Source organism: Pieris rapae, chromosome 4 (assembly GCF_905147795.1).
Source record: "Pieris rapae chromosome 4, ilPieRapa1.1, whole genome shotgun sequence".
NCBI classification, from domain to species: domain Eukaryota; kingdom Metazoa; phylum Arthropoda; class Insecta; order Lepidoptera; family Pieridae; genus Pieris; species Pieris rapae.
Window position 1 is genome coordinate 6,217,537 of NC_059512.1, and position 25,437 is coordinate 6,242,973.

Below are 25,437 nucleotides of genomic sequence, written 5' to 3' on the forward strand. Positions count from 1 at the left end.
AAAATATTCAAAATTCGAACGCTGAAATATACCCAAAGCTTATGAATTCACGAAACTACGCAACAAATGTAAATTAATCGTCCTCAAATACGCATAACATGATACAGGGGGAGGTCATGGGGGTTGACGATTGGAGCGTTCAACAGGTCGCACCATATTGACCTACTTAAAATTATTTTGTTATTCTACACAACGTATAGGAATAGCACGGTGACACAGTTACATTTTAATATGTGGATTAGCGATTTTTTACAAGACTAAATTTATGGAGACACATAATATTTGAAAATAATTCTTCTGCCTGAAAATTAAGTCCACCTACGCTAATGGATATTTTTGTATGCCCATATGGTGAAGAAAAATGAATTCAAAGACGAAAAATTTACAGTGCAAGACACCATTTTACCTATAAAGCTAGTGATCAAGAAAACAGATGGAGGTAGCGCCACATGTTTTGTGTATAATACCAAGTTAATCTTCCGTATGAGGGATCGCCTGTGTCCACGTTTGTTTCCAGTAACTCCTAACCGAACAGGTAGATAAGGACTAGATCCCTGTCTAAGCCCCTCTTTATCCCGAAAAAGTATTCAACCTATTACATTTACCGATCAGAAATATATTTAGGTTATTGCTCAGCCAAAAATAAGACCCAAACCTCTTTGTGTAAAACGTAATAATATATTGGAAGTATGATGTGTACGAAATACGAATGAATAAGAAAATGTAAAGGACTATGAACAGAAAGAGAATGCGTGAAACATTTCTGAGAAAAATAATAATGGAGCTATTGTGTTTGGAATCTGAAAAATAACCGGTGTATTTACAAAGTTCTCGAGGTAGAGGTATATTGATTTTGCTCTGTTAGGTTTTTATGAATAATCTCGCGAATGCAAGAATAAAAGAGGAACGAAATCAAAATCGTAGAAAATGCATTTTTAAACCATATTTTTATACGTTCAAAGTATGCGCCAAAACCAAAATGAGAATGTTTATTTTAAGCCATATTATATTTTGCGAACCAAGACATAATTGCGTTTCGTTGTAACAGCTTTGAAAGAATAAAAACGATTAATATAAGTCAAAAATAAGAATAGAGATTCCAAATCGTATGACCCAATGAAACGCATGACTGAGCTATCGCCGCTTTGAGAGAAATTTGTATGGTACACTAGTTTTGGGCCTTGGGCGCCGCGATACAATGTATAAGCATTATAAACTTATGAATCACATCACTTGCTTAGCAAAAATATGTTACTTGTATAGGGCAGTGAGACTTTTCAGCATTCAATTCAAAACTATTTTTATTAACATTATTCTACGATTACTTAAATTTTTTTTACCAAACCTGGATTTGATTGCTTAAAATTAAAGTTTAACGTTTTTTTCTCTCTGTATGTTGTAATATTGTCATTTTGTCTTTTGTATTGTTTTTATTTACATTAATAACTAATTAGAATTTGAATTTGTAACCTTTCAGGCTTAAGTTTAGTGTTTTTTAGTAATTTCTGCACTTTTATTTGACATATAATACAGTAAAATATGATAAGATTGCAGCGCTTACATATTGTTAGACTTATTTGAATATTTCCTACATATTCTCAGTACAATATTTGCGTTATTTGGTTAGTTCTCTAGACTCGCCATTCCTAACTCCACGATAACAAAAGATACCAGAAATAAGAGGAATCTTTTGTAAAAGAATTTTCATAGTATTCCATCGAGAAATATGTAAAACTTTTTTTTTTAGAATAAATAAAACATTGATCCTACTTATACGTTACATATCTAATGTTTCATCTTTAAATACGCTATGCGATTAAAATATTTTATTATTCATCATTGCATCATTTGAAGCAAGAATAATATTGAGAATAAGACGAATAAATTTTTTTTTGTGAGTAATCACAGGAGTATAGTGGAGTGGGCTCTCTAAGTATACGCTGATGTTGAAGCGGGTACAAAACAATTGTTTTAGGCACATCTGTCTTAGGACGTACAATGTGTACCCTTTTTACCCTCTCATGTATCCAACCATATTTATTCTTGGTTATGTGGGCTACCACGAGCTTAGAGTTTGCCGAGATTGTATTTCATTTAAAATGTGAGTACGAACTTGCGACGTACTTATCACATTAAGTGCCCTTTTTTGGGTCCGAGTGGAGCGGGGTTATAGCAGCGGTATCGCCCACTCGGATCCGAGTTTTCGGCACCAAATGTGCTGTATGCCGACCACTCGGATCCGAAAAATATTTTTTTATAATAAAAATAATAATAAATATTCATACATATTTTCAAACATTCATAATATATCGAATTCGCCTTAAAAAAAAATTGGTTTCTGGCAATTACGTTGTATCAATAGTTTAAGCATTAAATGTGTTAATAAAATTGTAGGACAAGGACAGTTGATTAGTACTACAGTGCCTTAGCTCCAATGTGCCTGATGGATACTTCAGCTTCGTGCACACAGCTAAAACTAACGTTCTTAAAATATATATGATTCGACAGTTAACGGACCTTTTTATCTTCCGTTGAGTGAACTAACAAAAGTTCTAATGTTTCTCGATAGTGTTTATAACGTAATTCTTTAGCTTATTTTTCCTAATTAATTTCTTATGTTGGTTTCTTAATTTGTTTGTGATTTTTTATTGCATTCTAGTTGATTTAGAATCACCTGTTACGATTGTGTTTCTTGTAAATAAATAAAACTTTAAATTATTTGGAAGAATTCAAATACCTAACTATGGGTCAAGACTGCCTGATCAATCAGCCGGTATAAATTCGCTTGTTTAATTTTAATAACTTAGCTTATTCTTTTCGTAGGGTTCAAGACACCGATGGTTCATACTTCGAAAGCTTCACGGCTCTATCTTGGCGACAAGAAAATCGACGGCTAGCTGCCCTGCGTTTGGCTGAAGCTAGAGCTGAACGTCCACCGCCTGCTCCTCATGATCTGGGCTTACCAAGCGTCTCGGCTCAGCTGTCGCACAAAGAACATGAACATCTTTACACTGAGGTAATTTAAATTAACGAACTAGAATCGGAGTGCACAGTGGTCAGTGGTTAGGAAAAGGTTATACCAATGTTTATACAGACGCCATTTGATCAATGAACCTAATAATAACAATATTGTGATTATAGATTTTGTAAAGAAAAAAATCAGATTCAATCATTCAATCAAAAAAATCAGGTTAAATGCGCACATAGAAAGAAAGTCCAGTGGTACACAGCCCGGGATCGAACCTACGACCTCAGGTATGAGAGTCGCACCTGCAGCCACCAGGCCAACACTGCTCAGATTTTGTAAAGAATTTCGTAAAATACTGAGTGTATTTTACGAAATTCTTTCACGCAGTCCGAATATGAGGTGAACAAATACACAGGACAAGTCTCTTGCCTCTGAACAAATAAATTGTATGTTATTCACAATATCTTCACGTCTGTAAGACGCAATGTTGCCCTTCTACTTGAAAACATTTTCCGGTGTCAGGCGTTTTCTTATTGAAATAATGAACAAATTTACATTAAAGACATCGTGACAGGCCGGACCAGGGTATATTTTGCACCTGTTTCATTTTTTTGTAGTCAATTCTATTTTCCCTTTTGATTGCTTTGAGTTAATAAGTTTACGGATATTAAATACAATTAAGCAACTACAAGCAGATTTGTTATTGTTCAATTTGGTCAAATGACCAATGTTGGCTTCAGCGTGCTGCTCTTATCTCTGCGGTCCTAGATTGGAACTCTGGTTGTACAGCCAGAAGCACATAGAAAATAGCACGTAGTACAAAGTAGCACTCATTAAACACAAATATGAAGGAAGACGTAGTTCGGCAACTGGCATTTAAAACCGACAGCGTGTGTCAGGCATATCGGCGACCTGATCACATACTTACCTATTATGCATGCAATAGAAAAACACAGAACGCTACACCTACTTGTCAAATGAAAGTGAAACACATGATTACAAAACATATACAGAAATCTAAGATCCAGGTTTTAGAAATACTTTACTTGTGGGTGATGCGCGGTTGTCAAAAACGCGGTAGTATTTGTTTTTCTGTGAACTTAGCTAATACGCCACTGGCAACAAACATGGCTTTATAGCTTTCAAGAAAATCTAATGAAATTTTGAATTAGTATTTTCTGTTTAATATGACTTCTGTAGATTTTATCTCATATTATGACTAACACACTGAATGCCAAGTAACGATAAAAAACACTACCTATTTAAAACTGCCGTATGATGTATATATATTATTTTATTGAAACGCAAAAATACTATTTATCTTAGCTTATTTGGAACTTATCCGGACATTGTGAAACAGGCCCTTAGTCATTTATATTCATAACAGAAATATAATTTGTTGCTTCAGAACACTCTCCAGACTTATATTAATTATTATGGTGTACAACATTAGCTCCTACTAAAAACATAATACGGTTATGGGGATTTGACATATGGAAGAAATACCAATCTGACTTGTTTTGACGTGTTCTCATTTTAACGGATTTAAATCCGAATCAATTTCCTTTCCGAGAAGCAAGAAGGTAAATAGAATTGTTATTCGTCCGTTTCAAAGCGTTGTCTCCATTTTGTTCCTTTATCATAAATTATTAATTAAATCAGAATTGAGTCATACTGCAATATTTGTATTTTGGATTTTCTTTATTAATGAGTTAAATTGTATAAGATACAGAAACATGTTTTTTTGTTTAATTTCGAATATTTCAATTTTTACTACTCAAGAGCTATATAACCTGTCCATATAATATATATAAAACAAAAGTAGTGTATGGATGATGAATTCATAAGTAAGTGCTGTGTTTCACTTGGTATATATTATTTAAACAAACACTTACATTTTAACTTTGTTGTATGAATGTCAAATATACTAGTTACATTCCTGTAACATTATCGTAAATGTAAAGAATGTGGGTTCACAGATGCGACGAAGTGTTATTATTTAACGTTCTCCCTAGTTTTTCTTTAAGAATTTTTGTTTTCCTTCTTTGAAACAAGTACGTTTATCCTTACGGCATCTTGTACTTTTTCATTCATTAGAAACGTAAATCGTTTATGAAAGTACATTTGTATTGTACTAAACCGGATGAAATGATAATATTTGACATTTATGTCACATTAAAAAAGGTTTGTTTTCTTGACATTCGCAAATGCAACAAACATTTCTTTAATTAATCTTCGTCACAAAATTGAAGGTAAGAAATTACGTCTATAACTACAATACAATTATTATGAATATGCTAATTTATTATATTTTAAACCCTTGATATGTCAATGCTATAGATAAGGGATAATTATATTTCAATTGTTATTAAAATACATGCAAGCGTTCTCTAATTATAAATGAAAATAATAATATAATAATTTATATAATTATTTTCATTTGGAATATAAACAAACATTTTAAATTGTGCTTCCTTTGGGTGGTTAATATAGATATACCTATGAACGTTGTACTTTGTACTTAATTATGGTTTGCAATACGATTTTTCTACAGTGAAATCGATGCTCCGATCGGATGGACCAGATCCGATCGGACTTAATCAAGTCGTCACTCGTCACATACCTATTGCCTACCCAACGCTATTTGGTGTAGTACAAGTAAATTTTTATTACTGCTATTTCATAGGTCCTATACTGCATTGAGAACGCAGTAGGCGCACCAGCCCCAGGCGGTCAATTCGCAGCATACAAGGAAGAAGTGATTGAGTACGCCCGACGGGCTTTTCGCGTGTCACCAGAAGTACACGCTAGGGCTCTTAGGGCTGCAGACAGTGAACGTCCACCTACGGTAGTGCTGGGCTGCGCTGTTATAGAGGCTGATGGACTTGAAGCTAAAGACGCTAATGGTAAGTTGGAATATCCGTCTATATATCTGTGTATAGTTTAATTGCTCGGAGAAAGCAACGCTGAATATTTTTCATTTGAACCTTTGACTTATGTCACGTGAGCATATACCTTGTCCAACGGATAGATTAGTAATTAAGTAATTAATTAAGGAACAAATCTTAAAAATCTACCCTCCCTCTACTTGTAGCCTTAACCTTCGTCCCATTAAAAAAAATCCCATTTATAAAAATGTTTAAGCGAAGAAAACGTGTATTTCAACTTGAATTTATTTCGTAATCTATCATAAGTTAACTACATAAAAAAACAATTATAAAAAAAAATAAAGCCAAATATGGAATACATAATATATACAATAAATCTTCCAACATTAACGAAAGGAAATAATATATTAAATAGATTTAAGGTATACCAAATTCGACTGTGTTACATAATGGTGTGAAAGTGGGGTATGCTTATGATGCACATGATTCAACGCTATAGATGCTCGTAATACTCCTTTTACGTTTATTCCGCGATAGCTTGATATAATTACAGTGAGAAACAGTTTCCTAATCGAGTGGTATTACGAGGATCTTTCAAGAAACAATTACAAAACTTATAAAGCAGTTGAGTTTTATCAAAATAAGTTTTAATTGTAAATTTGATTTGAAAGGTGCTACTAGAACATCGTAATCCTACGCTCTGTTGTTAATTGTAGCTGCGGGGCGTAAAAGCTTTAAATATAACAGTAACTGTTTACGTATAAAGATCTCAATAGTGTTTAATTTTACGAAATTGAGTTTTTCTCGCGAAACGTGACAATAATTTTGATTCTTTGTCAGCCTCTGGCGCGCAAGTTTGTGAACGGTTATTCCCTTGATACTTCTAAATTTATTATTGAATAGTGATAGTTACTGGGTTAGTATATATAACTTGACGTATTTAATATAGAAGTCGTAAAATCTTTTGCCAACCTCTAATAGTGGAGAGGCACTACAAGAAGAAGAAAATCTTTTAACCCGTCTTTTGTCTTTTGTTTTTTTTACATTTCGAATATTATTATGTATAGTTTTGACCTAATAATAATTCATTCAGACCTCATTGGGATTCTGTACCCCAGCTTGAAACAAAACATCGTAAGCAAAGCCGCATGCAATAGACCCAAAAACTCTGCGGCGTGTGTCACACACGGAAAGCTACAAACTAGCTACTTATATTAATAGATAAAAATTTAAAATTATCATAAAAGTTAGTAACACTGAAATTGTTTAGAAAATGAAATTTTACACGTGTAACAAGAGTTTTAAATTTGCCGCCAATTTTCAAAAACAAATGACAAATGAATGCAATATACTACATTTGGTTACCAAAGAGTTCTAAAATTTTCATTAGCAATGTTTCTATCTGGCCAGTTCTAAACATTTTCAGTGTTACTTACGTACATGAATCTGAGGCCCAAACTTTAACGGTAGCGTATTGGTTTTCTTTAAATAAACAAATCCAATAAGCTATAGAAGCGGACATAATTAGTTTACAATTGAATATTTTCATTACATATATCTTAGAATTGGGTTCGTAAAATGCAAATCAATTACGTATATATGCTCGAAATAATACTTCCATGTTGTTTCTCTATAACGGAAAATATTTTTAATGTAAATTTAAATTGTTCTTTTTATAGAGCGTTTTTTTAGAAAAATCGTGTTTTAAAATCGTGTGGATGTAAGTCAGCTTGCAATTTATTTAACCTACCAGATAAATAAAACTGTATTTTTTTCTGAAAATATTCCTTCAATTAAATAAGTATGAAATAAATAATGTTTTCTTGCGAATAGTTTGCACCGACGCGGACGTCGATTTAATATACTTTTCCACAACTTTGACGTCCCGTAACTTGGAAAGAATAGATGAACATTTTTATTCAATACAGAGAAGAAATTTATTCGACGTCAAGTAATTCTTAAACAAATATTTGTTTTCAAACAACTAGAGCTATTTCGGTATAATTGGCTTATTACTTAGAGCATGTGGGCGGGCGAGACGCCTCAAAGGCAATATTACCTATTCTAACACTTAAATTATTATTCGTATATTTTTATTTCTTTTTGATTTATTAGCAATCAGATACTAAACGAGATCTTTAGGCCGAATAAACTAAATGCAAAACGAGGGATGTGTTGTAGAACCATGTGTTATTACAACGTTATCAGTCTTTGAGTACCTAATAATAATAATAATCTTTATTTTCTTCCAAAACTTCATACATGATAAGTTACAACTATTTATTAAATAAATAAATAGTTGTCATTAAATAAATAATAAGTATGTAAATAATTGTCGTGATTCTTTTGAGGGAAAATTATTGTTTATTCGATGTTATTGTAATGATTTCGTATTGTAAGTTATAGATAGTGAAAAAGTGTGTTATTATGTTAATTTACCTGCCATTACATTAGAGTGATAGACAAACGTTTAATTTGAGTTTAAGGGATTTGGTGCTTGGGATTTTTAGGTTCATTTCTTCTAGTTCTATTAGAAAAAACTTGTTTAAGTGCTTTAAGAATTTGTAATGTAATGGTGAATGTGGTAAATCACAGAACAGATTTTTATTTTATTTTTCTTATGTAACTTAAATGACGTTGTGGCTTATGACATTTTCTTTTGAATTATTGTATGTAAAGGGAGGATAACATTTTTTTTCGCGAATTTTGTAAACGTTTTTGACATTCATAAGCATGCCTTAAGTCGCATCTAAATTGAATAAATACATTTTAATTTGATTTTTGATTTGTACTTTCTACCAGATATGCACCAATGCATAGAGCAATGTTGCCTGGTAGCTTTAACGCGTGACTCTCATCCATTAGGTTTTAGGTTCGAGCCCCGGCTATGCACCAATCGACTGTCTATTTATGAACGCATTCAACAACAGCTCATATCAGGTGGAAGAAAACGCCGTGAGGGAACCGCCGTGCCTTAGATCCAAATTTCAAAGGCAGACACAGAAGACTGATTAGCTGAACTTACCAACTATTAGAAATGTTTAATAAAAAGCAAATACTGTAACTACTCTTGCTTTTGTTGTTCGATCCTTTTAAAATCTTACCCACTTGGAATATCGAATTTTCATTATGAAACATCTGGGTACAAACTTTCTTGTGAAGCCCTGTGGGGTAGAAATTCCTATAAATTTCTGAGAAAGCACCTAGTCACCTATCAGTAGTAGGGATTCACGGGTTCTGCCTCACTCGCTGCCTCAGTCAACCTAACCCCCCGTGCCGGGTTCTGCCTCACTCGCTGCCTCAGTCAACCTAACCCCCCGTGCCGGGGACTGCCTCACTCGCTGCCTCAGTCAACCTAACCCCCCGTGTGTTTCTGGCTCAGCGGCAGTCCCCGCCTAAAAAAAAAAAAAAAAAAAAAAAAAAAGTTTGGTCTCTTTCCCCACTAAACAGACCGTGCTGAGTCGATAGCACTCACTCCCGAAGCGATATTTCTCTCTGTTTCGAAGTTAGGTTTTGCTATACGTTGCAAATTAATCGATTTACTAATCACCTCATAATAAGAATGTAACGTCTCGTCCAAATCCTCATTTACTAATCACCGAGTCAGTTTCGTATCTATAATTAGCAAATTACCATGCGCATTTACCTGCAAATGCACCAGGACAGATGGGAAAAGGATTTACTGAACATTAAAAATATGATTTCCGTGTTTTATGTGTTTATTTGCATTATGTTACAATACAACTTTACTAGTGTCATGTCATTTCTTGGCGAGTCATACGAAAAATTTCTGAGGTAATCTTCCAAGCTGAAACCCCAGAACTTGTAGTACAAATATACTACACAATACTCCCCACAAAAGGCAGAATAGATGTCCTGAACGCTAGCTGTATTATAGCGCCATACCCGACAATTTCTTCTTAAAAAATCCGCTATTACTCTAATAGGCTTACGTCCAAATGAATCAAAATATTCTCCAACTTTTTCGTGGTTGATATGAATAGCTACCCAATGAGATCCTGGTTGTGAGTCAGGATCGAGATTGCATATAATAAATGTGGGTAAGTGTACGTGCATTGGTAGGCGATTCGAGGGGTACACGCTATACTGGATGCTGGGATGTATTTTATGGAGACTCATTTGCAGGTTTAATGTATTCATTTTTATTCCAACGCGTTTGACCTTCTACTCTTATATATTGCACTAAATACAATTCCAATTCCTATCAATCATCCACCTCAACTAACATCACGTTGTATTGTCATCCCAACATATGTGATATCTTATATGCATTTATTTAGAAAAGTAGGGAAACTCTTAATGAGAAACCATATTTTTATTTATTATATTTCATTCCGTTTATTATTCTCAATTTAATCATAAGTACATAAAAGTCATTTCTTAACTACTATAATCCACACATACATTTCTGTTCTTATCTATTTCTATAATGTTTGAAAACTCTGCATAAACTACACAGTTAATTGTTTCAGTCAATGCGTTCTCGAATCTTACTTCCATTCTCACACTACCATGACGAATGAGATTCCAGTGAATATTAAAGTTAGCTGATAAGTCGGGGGTTAAATCAAAGGCTAGTAAACAGTATCCATCTGAGTATTGCTCCCTCGATATCCCATTACCTTCGTTAAGAAAATGTATACCGGTACCTGAGTACCGGTCTTAAGCTCTTAATTTATTTGCTATTTCATTGAGTTTTAATTTGTTTTTAACGACAACATTAGGATGATAATGAATTTATAATTGTTTAATAAATATTTGAGGTAACAATCGATTAACATTAATTTATTAAATACAGATATTGTAAAGAAAAATATAGTATTGTGGTATGAATCACAGGACAACGTGTAGAAAGTGTGTAGTGTTCTAATATCAAAAATGGAGGTGAGTTATTTATATTTTTAAAATTTGTTTTCCAAGGTTTCTTTAATAAAATCTTATTAATTTTTTTAAAATACATTTTGATTTGTTAATGTTATATTTCAGCCTTCATACAACCTGAAAGATGTGGAAAAATGTTTCAGACCCTATAATTATTATGTTTTATCTGATGAAGAAGAGGTTTCGAACATACACGTAAATAAAAATAAGGGGACCAGTCGTTTAGATGACTTTTTTATTCAAGAACCAGACCGAAAGAAGAAAAAAGCTAGACTTTCTTCAACTGTTGGCCGTGCAGGAAAGGAGGGGAACATTCAATATATATCAACAGACAAAGATGATGGAATGGACGCTGACATACTTGTGAAAATCGACTTGTATAGTTTAAAAAAGTTAAAAGAAATCCCGGTCTCACAACATTGGAAAAATGCAGATATTCGTGTTAAATATTACATGAAAAACGATTCCAACATTGATCTTCAGATAAAAGACGTAGTATATAACATAACAAAGGAAATATCCGAGGAAGATAATGTAAAACATTATAGTTTTAAAAATTAGGTTCCTTTAGTATCTTTACGTGATGACCTTATTAGTAATTAATTAACTTACTATCAAATTCTAATACCATACGTTATATAATTAAGTAATGTTTCAGTTGTCCTCTAGTATAAATATTATGTTGCATTGTACAAAGTCAATCATTGTGAATTGTGTTGAAGACCTTTGCGCATTAAGGTAAAAAGTGTGTTACGAAATAAATAGTTGTGAAACGAATATATATATTTACAATGTCTCAAGAATGTGTTAGTGTCTTTTTTGAAGAAATGGATCATGAATTTGAAAACATTGATACAATTGAACTTTTTAATGTTTGTGATGAAATAGAAAGAGGTGATTTAAATAACTCATTTTATGATCAAAGAATGATGGAGCTATGTGAGGAATTCGAAAGAAAACTGTGAGTATATTTAATAATCATATTTCTTATTTTTTGTTATGATTAAGTATGTCTATTCGCAAGTCTAACAGTTAAATAAATCAAAATTTTATTCGATAGGGTTGATCAAATGGGTTGCGGAACCAAAAGGAAAGCAGATGTTGATATTAACTCTGTTGATATCAAAAGAATAAAATCTGGACCTACCATGGATTTTTCACGGTCTTCACAAGAGCCATCAACATCGAATGAAGGTAATAATTCTAACACGAAATTTTGTTGTATTTGTAATACAAATTTTTCCAAAAAATATTTCGCTAGTCATCTAAGGAGCAATGCACACAAAAATAATGTAGATAAAATACAACATTCGATAAAACCCAATGTTAAGATAATTGAGACTGCGTTCGGTAATAGAATAATAACCTATAGAGTAACTTCAGAAAATCAAAATGATTTACAGTTTGAGACACCAGATTCATTTCTCGCGTCAGTTAAAGATACAATATTTACAATAATAAATAAATCTATAGAAGACCACACAATTTTAAAAATAAATTTCATTTTATATGGTGACTTTGTTCAGGAGACAAAACAGATAAACAACACTTTTGATTTCCAATCAATGAATTTTATTGTTGGTATTGGTGATGATTTGAATATATTTTATACAACTCTCACGAATTCTCTAATAAACTATGTAAATTCATTCGAGAGAAAGGATAGTGGGTGGAGTCTGAAAAAAATTTTACATTTGGATATGAATTTGAATCAATTTAACCCTTTAAGAGGAAAATCCTTTATTGAATTACCACATGACATAAAAATAAAAAAAGCTGTGATAAATGTTAAAAACAGCGATGACGCATGTTTTAAGTGGGCACTGTTATCTGCTTTATTTCCAATGCACAAAAATTCGGATAGAGTATCATCATACACCAAATACAGTCATAAATTAAAATTTGGTAATATTAAATTTCCAGTTAAATTAAGCGATATTCACAAAATTGAAAGTCTCAATAATATTAGCATTAATGTTTTTGGATTGGAATATAATGAACAAAGAAAAAAACATTGTATTGTCGGGCCATTGTATTTTACAAAGAATAAAATGCCGACTCATATAAATTTACTATATTTGACACAGGGTAAAATCGGTCATTATTGTTATATAAAAAATATGTCAAGGTTAATAAGTAGTCAAATTTCGAAATCCAAGGAAGCTATATATCTTTGCGACTTTTGTTTACAATATTTTTCAACATCTGAACGTTTAAATAACCATCAAAAAAATGATTGCAGACATATTTGTACACAAATACCAAACGCAGATAAAAATAAAAAAAATTGGTGGGGTGATATTGTATCTGAAAGTAAATTAAGTTTTGATAAATTTCAACGTAAATTGATGTTACCTTTTGTTATATATGCGGATTTTGAGGCTTTTTTGAGCCCTTTAGCATCATGTTCAAACGATCCTTCAAAATCACATACAATAAATGTACAAAAACATAATGTATATAGTTTTGGATACTACATTAAATGCTCATTCGATGATAAGTTGTCTAAATATGTAACATATACTGGTGAAAATTGTGCTTTAAAATTTATGGAATCACTTAAAGATAATTTGAAAACAATTGTTAAAAAAATTGGTTTTCAAAAAGTTGCAAGTAAAATATCACCAATACAACAAGATATAATTAGCAAATCTAATCATTGTTATATTTGTGATAAAATTTTGGGTGGGGATTCAATGATTTACCACGATTGGTTTACTGGTGAATTTGTTGGGGTCGTACATAAACTTTGTTCAGAAAAATTTAGAGTACCTTACACTATACCAGTCTTCTTGCACAATTTAAGTCATTATGATGCACATTTTATCGTACACGCCTTAAACTTTGATGAAGGTCAGGTAGAAGTACTCCCGCAAAATAAAGAAAAATACATATCATTTTCAAAGGTACTTAAAATAAATAACAGTAATGTAACTTTACGTTTTGTGGATTCCCTAAAATTTTTACCCAGTAGCTTAGATACTTTAGCAAAAAATTTAAACAATAATAATTTTAAAGAATTATCAAAATGCTTTCCCAATTCAGAAGACTTTAAACGACTGACTAAAAAAGGTGTATTTCCATATGAATTTATTAAAGATTTTGATACATTAAACTACAATCAACTTCCAGAACTTTCACACTTTTATAGTACTCTCACAGATTCCATTATTTCTAATGAAGATTATAACCACGCCAAAGATGTTTGGAAACATTTCAACTGTAAAAATATGTTAGATTATTCAAATCTTTATTTAAAAACGGATGTTTTATTATTAGCAGATATTTTTGAAAATTTTAGGAGTGTTTGTATTAAAACATACGATTTAGATCCGGCTCATTACTATACAGCACCTGGATTAAGTTGGGATGCCATGTTAAAACATACTCAAACAGAAATTGAATTACTTACTGATATAGATATGATTGCTTTTATTAAATCAGGAATTCGTGGAGGTGTTTCGCAATGTAGCACTCGCTATGCAAAAGCCAATAATGTTTACATGTCTGACTATAATGCGAAAGATAAAGAGTCATTCTTAATGTATTTCGATGCCAATAATCTTTATGGTTGGGCAATGTCACAATATCTACCTACAGGTGGTTTTGAATGGGTTAGTGCTGATACAGATTTTAATGTAAGCTGTTCATCAGAAATAGGTTTTATATTAGAAGTAGATCTGGAGTATCCGGTGGATTTACATAATGAACATTCGGATTTACCTCTTTGTCCAGAAAATATACCAGTTGGGGATGCTAAGGAAATTAGATTGATTCCAAACTTAAACAATAAATCCAAATATATTATTCATTATCGAAATTTAATTCAATGTTTGAAAATGGGTTTAAAATTATTAAAAGTTCATAGAATATTAAAATTTAAGCAGAGTCCATGGTTAAATAAATATATAGACCTTAATACACAATTAAGAACCCAAGCTAATTCTGATTTTGAGAAAGATTTCTATAAACTCATGAACAACGCTGTTTTTGGTAAGACTATGGAAAATATTGAGAAACGTGTAAACGTTAAACTATTAACCCACTGGGAAAATAGGGGCAAAGTATTAGGAGCTGGGGATCTAATTGCTCAACCAAATTTTCACAGTGTCTCAATATTTTCTGATAGTCTTGTTGCAATTCAATTAAATAAAATGAAGTTAATATATAATAAACCTATTTATCTCGGATTTTGTATATTAGATATATCTAAAACGCTTATGTATGATTTCCACTATAATTACATGAAAGAGAAATTTACTTCCAATCTGAAGCTACTGTACACAGATACCGACAGTCTCATTTATCAAATATTTACTAGTAACTTTTATAATGATATAAAACCAGACATTTGTACACATTTCGATACATCAGATTATGATGCAAATAATGTTTTTAACTTTCCTAAATTAAATAAGAAAAAAATAGGTTATTTCAAAGATGAAAATTGTGGTAAAATCTTTACAGAATTTGTAGGTTTGCGATCAAAAATGTATGCATTACAGGTAGATGATAAAATTATTACTAAGGCGAAGGGTGTTAACAAATGTGTCACAAAAAAATTAACGTTAGACAATTATAAGTCATGTTTATTTAATAAAAATATTCAATTTTGTAAAATGTATCGATTTAAATCGTTAAAACATACAATTTTCACCCAAGAAATTAATAAAACATGTTTATCTTTTAATGATACCAAGCGACACATTCTCCCAAATAATATAGATACGATACCACTAGGCCATTATAAACTCGTTAGCAATTCCAAGTAAAAAACAAAAGAAAAATGTGAACTAAATTATTAATAATATGTTTATGAAATTTAGTTGTAGATAATTTCATTACTCATTATTATTTATTTATACGTTTATAATATTTTGTAAGATAATGTTTTCATATTATTGTTTTATTTAGATATTACCTTAGTTTATGCAGAGTTTTCAAACATTATAGAAATAGATAAGAACAGAAATGTATGTGTGGATTATAGTAGTTAAGAAATGACTTTTATGTACTTATGATTAAATTGAGAATAATAAACGGAATGAAATATAATAAATAAAAATATGGTTTCTCATTTATAATTTCCCTACTTTTCTAAATAAATGCATATAAGATATCACATATATTGGGATGACAATACAACGTGATGTTAGTTGAGGTGGATGATTGATAGGAATTGGAATTGTATTTAGTGCAATATATAAGAGTAGAAGGTCAAACGCGTTGGAATAAAAATGAATACATTAAACCTGCAAATGAGTCTCCATAAAATACATCCCAGCATCCAGTATAGCGTGTACCCCTCGAATCGCCTACCAATGCACGTACACTTACCCACATTTATTATATGCAATCTCGATCCTGACTCACAACCAGGATCTCATTGGGTAGCTATTCATATCAACCACGAAAAAGTTGGAGAATATTTTGATTCATTTGGACGTAAGCCTATTAGAGTAATAGCGGATTTTTTAAGAAGAAATTGTCGGGTATGGCGCTATAATACAGCTAGCGTTCAGGACATCTATTCTGCCTTTTGTGGGGAGTATTGTGTAGTATATTTGTACTACAAGTTCTGGGGTTTCAGCTTGGAAGATTACCTCAGAAATTTTTCGTATGACTCGCCAAGAAATGACATGACACTAGTAAAGTTGTATTGTAACATAATGCAAATAAACACATAAAACACGGAAATCATATTTTTAATGTTCAGTAAATCCTTTTCCCATCTGTCCTGGTGCATTTGCAGGTAAATGCGCATGGTAATTTGCTAATTATAGATACGAAACTGACTCGGTGATTAGTAAATGAGGATTTGGACGAGACGTTACATTCTTATTATGAGGTGATTAGTAAATCGATTAATTTGCAACGTATAGCAAAACCTAACTTCGAAACAGAGAGAAATATCGCTTCGGGAGTGAGTGCTATCGACTCAGCACGGTCTGTTTAGTGGGGAAAGAGACCAAACTTTTTTTTTTTTTTTTTTTTTTTTTTTTAGGCGGGGACTGCCGCTGAGCCAGAAACACACGGGGGGTTAGGTTGACTGAGGCAGCGAGTGAGGCAGTCCCCGGCACGGGGGGTTAGGTTGACTGAGGCAGCGAGTGAGGCAGAACCCGGCACGGGGGGTTAGGTTGACTGAGGCAGCGAGTGAGGCAGAACCCGTGAATCCCTACTACTCCTATCAACTTTGAAGGTTTATTAATTAGGCAAATTACTGTAAGGAATTTTGGCATAATGTAGGTTTTACTTAGTTAGGATGTACTTTATATTCGTGTGTTTTAATTGACTTTCAGGGTCGGAAAATATGAAATAGTATATTTACTGTAGATGTACATAAAATTAATTTGTTTTTAGCTGTTTTTAAAATGATAAATTTAATTTGTTGAATTTTTTTATTGATTAGGTCCTATTTGAAAAATTGTATTTATTGGACAAGGTATATCTCCGGATATTCCAGGAATTGAATCTGAATTATGAGGGCTTGGAAAAATCTAGGGTTTTCTAATTTTTTTTAATAAAAACACAAAGGGACTTGAATATTTTTGTGACTTATTTGGAGTCGGAGTCAAAAAACATTTTATTGTTTGTATTAAATAATCTGATATAAATAATACAGACTGTAACTGAAGTTATACCAAACTTAAATTTCTTGTAATGACTGCAATTCCTATAACTCTCGCATTTCATTATAGCTTTTTCTTCACGAACGTAGAAAGTTTTGTTTGAAAGGTAATATAGACGTAAACTATTTTGTTTTAGTAGTCTTGTTTGTTATCAAATTAATGTCGGTCGGGAAAGAGGGTCGGTGATAGACCAGATGGATCAAGAAAACCCAACGAAAAAAACTTTCTATTTTCTTACATATGGCTTAAAGTAATTAAAATTCTTAATGCTATAAAATATTTACTAACAATGTTTCGGGAGCTGTCTTATCTCCAGTAACTTCAATGATTTCAATTGCTTTGTCACTTATGCCTTCGTGAACAGAAATGAACAACTTTGATTCCTATAGAAAAATAACAAGGCGGCTCAAATTATTACTTGGCAAGGATTCATTTAAGCAAAATCTTTCAGCTAATTCTCACGTTATGTGTTATAAGAAATATATAACATAATAAGTTGATGGGAGATTTTATTAATAGGCTTCAGTGACCCATATTGCATGCTGGGTATCCAGCCAGCGTCGCTGCCAGCTTCTCCCCGGGCGTCGGAAGATGAAGGTCGCAAACATGGCTTCAGGCTGAGCTTCAAACGGCGAGACGGGCGCCAGCAACGAGACAGTCTCGGCAGGTACTACGACTGACTGCAATTTAAACCTTACCGATAATCGCCTCTTAACTTAAGCAGTATTTAAAATGATTCACTCGTAAACAAATTTAAAGGAGTTTAATGAAATCTCAGACAAAATTATCGATGATTATTATATATATATATATATAGTATTATTTTGTTTTTTTTTAGTCACAAAAAAATTATTACATATATGTATTAGAGAGTGTTATAGATAATTGCACGATACGATTTTATAAGAAAATTTATTTAAAAATTATTAAGTTGTTTATAGCGGGTCAGTTAAGAGGTGATTAATAACTACAAAAACACATATTCACAAAAACGGAATTGGACAAAACACAATCACAGATTAAAGTGATTTAATTAAAAACATAATTTTTTATTTAATATTATTATGGGGCTTCTCTATAAAATTGGTCGAGGTCTACGTAGCAACGCATAGAATTAATAAACACAATTTACTCGACAGACTGCCAGCTCGATACATTCGCGCCACAAGTGTGCGACCTCACACTCTCTCGCCTAAGTGGAATGAAACATTCAAATTGTGAGTAATCTTACTTTATTTTTTAAATAATTTACAAAATAGTTCACCGAGTTAGTTGAATTATGGTTTTTAACTTCTAAAACATTTTTAATGCGTTAATACAAAAGATTTTTATCTTTCTGAATTCTGGAATCTCGGAATTAATTTGAATACTTTTTATATGGTTCCGTCGATGGTATGTATTATTGTATTTATACACGAGACAAGATACTCGCTTAACAATTACTGTGATAGATATCGGTAAGCTTCAGTTAGGTTACTTAAGAGCTAAGTTAAGCAAGACAGTTAACTTACAACTAACTTAACTGTAAAACTCATGCGGAACTTTTAGCTTTTCCTTCCTTTAAAATCCTACGGATACTAGATATATAAGTATTTTACGAACCTAAAACTGGTTGAGCTTAAGTTAAGATAAATTTCAAATGCATATAAAAGCTATTTTAATCACTACGACATATATTTTATGACAGTCTATGTCATTACAAGGTTTAAAAAAAATCATCTGTATTTCGATTTGCGAGGAACGATAACAAATACAATGCAGAAATATGGTTGGTCCTAAGGTGGGACTGAATTAAATTTTCAATTGTCACAGTGATATAGACGATATATCCTCGGATGTTCTACACCTGGATATCTGGGATCATGATGACGAGAGCTCAGTCCTGGATGCAGTATCTCGGCTTAATGAGGTGCGAGGTGTTCGTGGTCTGGGTCGTTTCTTCAAGCAGGTCTGCCAAAGCGCTAGGCAGGGAAGCCAGGATGATTTCCTAGGTTAGTTTTAAATTTAATTCTTATTATTTAGTTTGTATACAACGATTAATATTGTAACGAGCATGATCTCTATGACGGTTCTGCGTGTAAGGATTATTTACTTTTTACCGTAAAATATACTGATTTTCTTGATATTTTGAAGCTAGTTTGGAGGTATAACCCACAGATTTATATGTATATTTACAGACATAGAACCTTGTAAATACCGGGAAAATCTAGTGTCACAAAAGACCATAGAGTTTTATACCATTTTTGCGCATATAAAGAACATAGTACTGATTAAATATTGAAATTTAATTTACACTTAATTCAGCAACACAATTTAAATCTCAATTACATTCGAGACAAGTGTAAACATTCAAAGTAACCAATTCGTGTTTAAATGAACATTATTAAAGTACAATATTTGTTAACGAGGCCAAACAGACCTTTAGCACTTATTTGTAAAAGAGAAGAACATTCTGAAAAGGTGTCCTAATTGGTGCCCATTTTAATATTGGCATTTTCTTGGATACATAGTCATCAAAGGAGAAAGTTATAGTAATAATAATTATATGTACAAAGCACGTTATGAAGTTACTGTTGGCATTGAAAGTTATAGTCTTACTAGTAGTTAGTGTCTGTAACTTGGAACAGTTACTGTACAAGATACCTTCATTGAATACTTCCTTAACTCAACGTGTATGTAGATTAATCAACTATCGTAATTAACCACTCTGGTTAATTACGATAGTTCTCTGGTATGAACCATTTGGGAAAGGACAAAAAAATATAACTTTTTTATTGCACTTCACTCGGTAATATTTGACAAGACTTAACTAATGACAGAGCAGTGTTGGCCTAGTGGCTTCAGCGTGCGACTCTCATACCTGAGGTCGTAGGTTCGATCCCGGGCTGTGCACCAATGGACTTTCTTTCTATGTGCGCATTTAACATTTGCTCGAACGGTGAAGGAAAACATCGTGAGAAAACCGACGACAAAAAAGTCGACGACGTGGAGGCACTGGAGGCTGAGCCCCTACTTGCCTATTAGATTAAAAAATGATCATGGAACAGATTCAGAAATCTGAGGCCAGGACCTAAAGAGGTTGTAGCGCCACTGATTTATTTTTAACAGCTAGTGACTATAGAATCTATACTTCTTGTATTTTTTAAACTTATTTTATTGTTCCATCACAATCAGTGTACAACGAAATGAAACCACAAATATTGGGATTAGATTTGGCAAAGGCATACCTTTAAAATGTTTAGAAAATAAAAACCGCTTAATGTAGAAAGTTGTCAATACTTTTACTGGTTTTCGAAGTAATCTCCGTTACTCTCTATAAATCGTCGCATTCGATGGAAACAGTGAGAAAAGCTCACGAAAATGTTACCCATGTATAATTTACAGCATACGTCTTTGTTAATTTGACTAATCTGTGACCAATTCGTGTCGTATGGTTAATGTAAGAAAATACTAATAGGTATTTTTAATTATAGATAGATCTTTTTATAAACAAATTATAAATTATTTTTAAAGCAACAGCCTGTCGATTAACAACTGACCCTGACCCGGTACATAGATTGTTTTCTCATCTTAAACATACAAATGAAGTCTATGAAATCTTTTTACGGCAAATGCATCAAATGCGAATGCGCGTTGAAAAATTGGAAATAACAAGATTGATGGTAGCTCGAATCCAATATTTATTTACCAGGAAAACCTTTGAATTTCTATTCAAACGGGAAATTATACACGTACAGATGGCAAAGGCTCCGACCGATAGCCGGAAAACCCAAACCAAATAAAACACCCAGCAGATTCTAAATACGATTTTATACTTATTATTTTTCTCTTTATACTCTCTTACCTGCCTTAAAAATTAAGATGCTGACAGAAGACGATCGGAGAAACTCAAAGAAGTTATATTTTTTATCTTAAAATGAAAATTTTGCACGAATTTTGTGAATTGTTTTTATTATAGCATTGGAAAGAAGTGTCGAAACACAGTTTTAGACACTAAATGCCTTGATTATTATTGATGGTTTTTGTTAATCAACATTAGTAGGTTACTCCTTAAAATACGCTAAATGTGCACAATTACCTTAGAAATTTAATTCGCGTTAAACTAAACGAACTACGCGAATCAAAATTTTTTCTGCAGAACTTGGTGCACTTCTGAACCTCAGTGTATTGACTCAGTAAAGAGTTGCTTGAAATTTAATTCCTTATAAACGTATAAAACAGTTGTAACTTGTTGCTGAAGATATATAATTATAGCTCGGTTTAAGTACTTGGGTCAAGACGTCGATAGCTACAAGGGAGACTATTTTAAGTAGGCCTTTATTTTAACCTTATACGATCGTCAATAGAGATTTTTGTTATATTTTGCATATCTAAAAAGTTCGAGTAGTTTGAAACTACTTAATAGAAGAAACAACGTAGAAGAAAGGAAAGAAAGAAGCATTTACTTATAAAATATCACAATATGCATGACAAATATCCCTTCTAAGCTTGTAATAAGGTTATTCATACAGGGCGTGGCGTAATGAATTTATGAAAATATGTTTTAGTCCCTTCTAGAAAGAAGGGAGGCACTTAGAAAAGTGCCTCGGTTTTTAGTTAGTAGAAAATTCAAATCAATATTTTTCTGAATATATACACATATACAGGTTATGGCGTATATTAAAATTTATACCTACATATTTATTAGACTCTATTATTTAAAGCACTGCAATGACCCCTGGGTCATTATTTGAAATAATAGAGGATTTTTTATAATTAAATCGATCGAAACCGAAAATCGGAAGAAGTTTTTAATATAATATAAGAGATCCCGATTCAAAATATCGTCGATTTTCATTCGTGAATTTAGAAAAAAATAAATTATGAAGTTTATGCTTGCTATGTGGATTTGGAAAAAAAATCATTTTAAAATGTATCACTTCGTAGGGTGTGTAAACATTCCATTACGAGAGATCCCATCTACTGGAGTGGAGGCTTGGTACAAGTTGGATGCTCGATCTCAACGCTCATCTGTCCAAGGCCGTATTCGGCTTAGGCTTTGGCTGTCTGCCAGGGAGGCTGGAAGGCACGACGATGACAACTGGCAACAGGTAATCCTCTAGTTATTTGTCTCTGAGTATATTTGATCTCCATTTTTCTAGCAAGTGTTTATTATTGTGTTTAGGTATTTAATCTATTTGATCCTCTAGATTAATGTTATATATAGAAAATAGATTCATAGATATTTTTTAAATACATGTTTATGTGAATCCTTTTATAATTAAAATGTTATATCATAAAACAAGGATATTTAAAGCAATTAATTTATTAAAAAAATAACTTACCTTAAAATATAATAAATAAAATATATTATTAAAAGGAGGCCCTTTAGGCATAGTTCCGAAGATACTGGTAGCGTTTCCCCTTTGAATAGCTGCCAGTCTTTCATTTTGTATTTAATACATTGCTGTAAATGCTTAACATTTATTTTATTGATACCACAGCTCATGGACACGCAATTTGCCAAAAGTCTTTTAAGAATTTGTACACCTGTCCTGGAAGTACTCTAGCAGTTCGGAATTACCTCAGTGGGTAACTGATACCTAATAGTGGTGGTGCATGACAAAAAGATAATTAGAAATTGCCCCGTTGCTTAATGACAGACGTCGAGCTGAGGTCGGAATTCGTACTCGGCCTCGACGTCCGACGATAAAAATAAAGCTTTGTTGTCTAAGTTAATCAATCTTCAATGGAATCCAGGTATATTTTGTTCCACAAACGCCCACCTTACAAAAGTAAAAGAAAAAATGAGTTGATTTGAAAAACTGGATTAAATTTGTTATAAAATTGTCGGTGACTTTAAATTTCTATTTATAACTGCGCAGCTATATTGCGGTGTCAGTGTGATAGTGAAATGAAAAACAATTTGCGGATTTCAAAGGGAAAATAAAAAATACACAAAAGCGGTAAACGTCAATGCATATGCAGAGTATATTTATCACTGCGGTTTAAAGCAGATATTCAATGTATAAAGCTTCTGTCCATTGCATAAACACACTTATATTACCATAATAGTGTCTCGCAATTTTTTTGTTTAAAGTAAGAATGGTAAATATAAGATGTTTGAAGCTTGGCGGAATTGGACATTTTAGCAAATCATTATTATTTCGTAGTTCATCTTACTCCTTAATCTTTGACGAAATTAAACTCCAAGGCAGTATTAGGATTAGATAGGCAAATATATATATAAGAATGATACGTCATCCTTCATTCGATGAATCTGTGACTATTTTGAGTCATCGACGTATGAAAATTAATTTTTCTAAGAAACGGAAACATTACGACGACAAATTTAAGATTTCAGGCTAATTAATTACCTACTTGACTATCTATGCAAACAAATTGTTGTTTTCCCGCGAATATCGCACCTAGGAACACCGTGAACCAGTAATCCACAGATATGCGAACTGAATACTCTTCCAACATATCTGTCTGCCGAAAAACAATGGCTAAATACTGTGTATTGTATTGCAGACTTTTATTTATGTGCTAACAGCACATTTAATAACTAAATATTATTTTTATATTATTAAGTTTTTTACTAGGACAAAATTTATTTATTTATTGAGATTCGTGAATAGGCTGCCCGCACGAATCATATACGAAGCGACTTTCTTGCGAAGTAATGTGATAATAAACAACCCGTTATTTAATGCCATTCAACAAGTAGTCGAAATACATCGAGGTTATCAAAGAATAATATAAGGATTGATTGTTAGACATAAAAAGCTGTTGACCGCACATAACCTGGGGCCATACGGTTTAATAGCTTTCAGCGTGAGGCCTATAAAAGTTTTATGTTTTACGCAGTAGTTTAGCAGATTGGCAATATGCCTTGAAGTACCATTATGTTATTAAGAGCATACCTAGTTTAATTGCGTTGTTATGTCTGGCTTATTGCAAAGACTGCGACGCTTCACATTCTCGTCATTTTCTTAATAAATGTAACGTAAGCGATCGATACTTCATTGGCGCACATTTGTGAGTCAATTTATGAGCCGCAGTGATATAATCGTCTAAATCTTTAACTTCAAACGGAATTATCTGAGCTTTGGAAACATCAATCATTACTTATACTTAAGTTAAGTACACAAGACATAATCGCTTCATAATCTCTTTTATCTTTTAATGTGGAAAGTGCCAAATATTAAAACTTCATTTTTAGCAACGATTTTAATGTTTTTAAAATTATAGTATTCCGGCAGTAGCATTCTAAAAGTATAAGAATTTTCGAAATCAATTAGGTTTATTCCACTAAAATATTAGTATAGATAAGCAGAATTTGCAAGTAAATAGAATTATATAAGTTAAACAAATGAAGAGTTTCCTCTGCAAAATGATAACAGATGGCATCTTGAATGCCATTCCCAGGCCGCCCTAACATATCCGCTGAGTGAACATCGTTGGCCTCGCGTAATAAGTGAGTCAGCGAGTGAAGCGAAATTGCGATTACACGATAAATCCAATTCATTCCCCTGGCGTACTTTATTCACTTTACATTCAATGGGACCGGCGTTTTTGTAGAGATCTTCAAATTTTGGATATTGAAATAGGTATATACGATAAAAGTATCGAATCATGGCATTCATTGATTGGAATTATGTTAGTAAAAGAATTGCTTACACAAAAGTCTAAAGTATTTTACATAGGGTCAAGTCAAGTCTTCAAGAAAAGAGCGTACGAATTCTTAAAAGGCCGACTATGCACTCGCGAGCCCTCTGGCATTGAACGCATGCCATAGGCGGTGGTGTCACTAACCATGAGTTGAGCCTCCTGCCAGATTGCACCATTTTCCATTAAAAAAAATATACATAGATAATAAATTAACGAACACATTGAGTTGGAGTGTTGTTATTAAATGAAATTAATCCGTACCGTATTGTGTAAGTTTTGGTTTATTTAATACGTCTAACTATAAGGATTGTTTTGATCTTCGGTAAATAAATTGTTTATGATTGACACGCCGGAAATTACTACCCACGTATAAACATAAAATCGTTATTCTGCAGAC

The 25,437-nt window shown here is 32.4% G+C and overlaps 2 protein-coding genes across 2 annotated transcripts in view; both read left to right on the forward strand.

The window, feature by feature from the left end:
- The window catches only part of LOC110999797 (BAI1-associated protein 3), a 68,772-nt gene that overhangs the window by 11,712 nt on the left and 31,623 nt on the right, over positions 1-25,437 (forward strand). Inside the window, exons 4-9 of the mRNA XM_022269027.2 lie at positions 2,824-3,016; positions 5,655-5,874; positions 17,907-18,054; positions 18,527-18,604; positions 19,200-19,378; positions 22,314-22,477. Coding sequence (XP_022124719.2) covers positions 2,824-3,016; positions 5,655-5,874; positions 17,907-18,054; positions 18,527-18,604; positions 19,200-19,378; positions 22,314-22,477 — 982 coding nt within the window. The remainder of the gene's footprint in view (positions 1-2,823; positions 3,017-5,654; positions 5,875-17,906; positions 18,055-18,526; positions 18,605-19,199; positions 19,379-22,313; positions 22,478-25,437) is intronic.
- LOC123689125 lies at positions 10,425-12,124 on the forward strand. Its single transcript, XM_045627935.1, has 3 exons — positions 10,425-10,761; positions 10,864-11,719; positions 11,819-12,124. The coding sequence occupies exons 1-2, from the start codon at positions 10,756-10,758 to the stop codon at positions 11,317-11,319; spliced, it is 462 nt and encodes a 153-aa protein (XP_045483891.1). The 5' UTR covers positions 10,425-10,755; the 3' UTR covers positions 11,320-11,719; positions 11,819-12,124.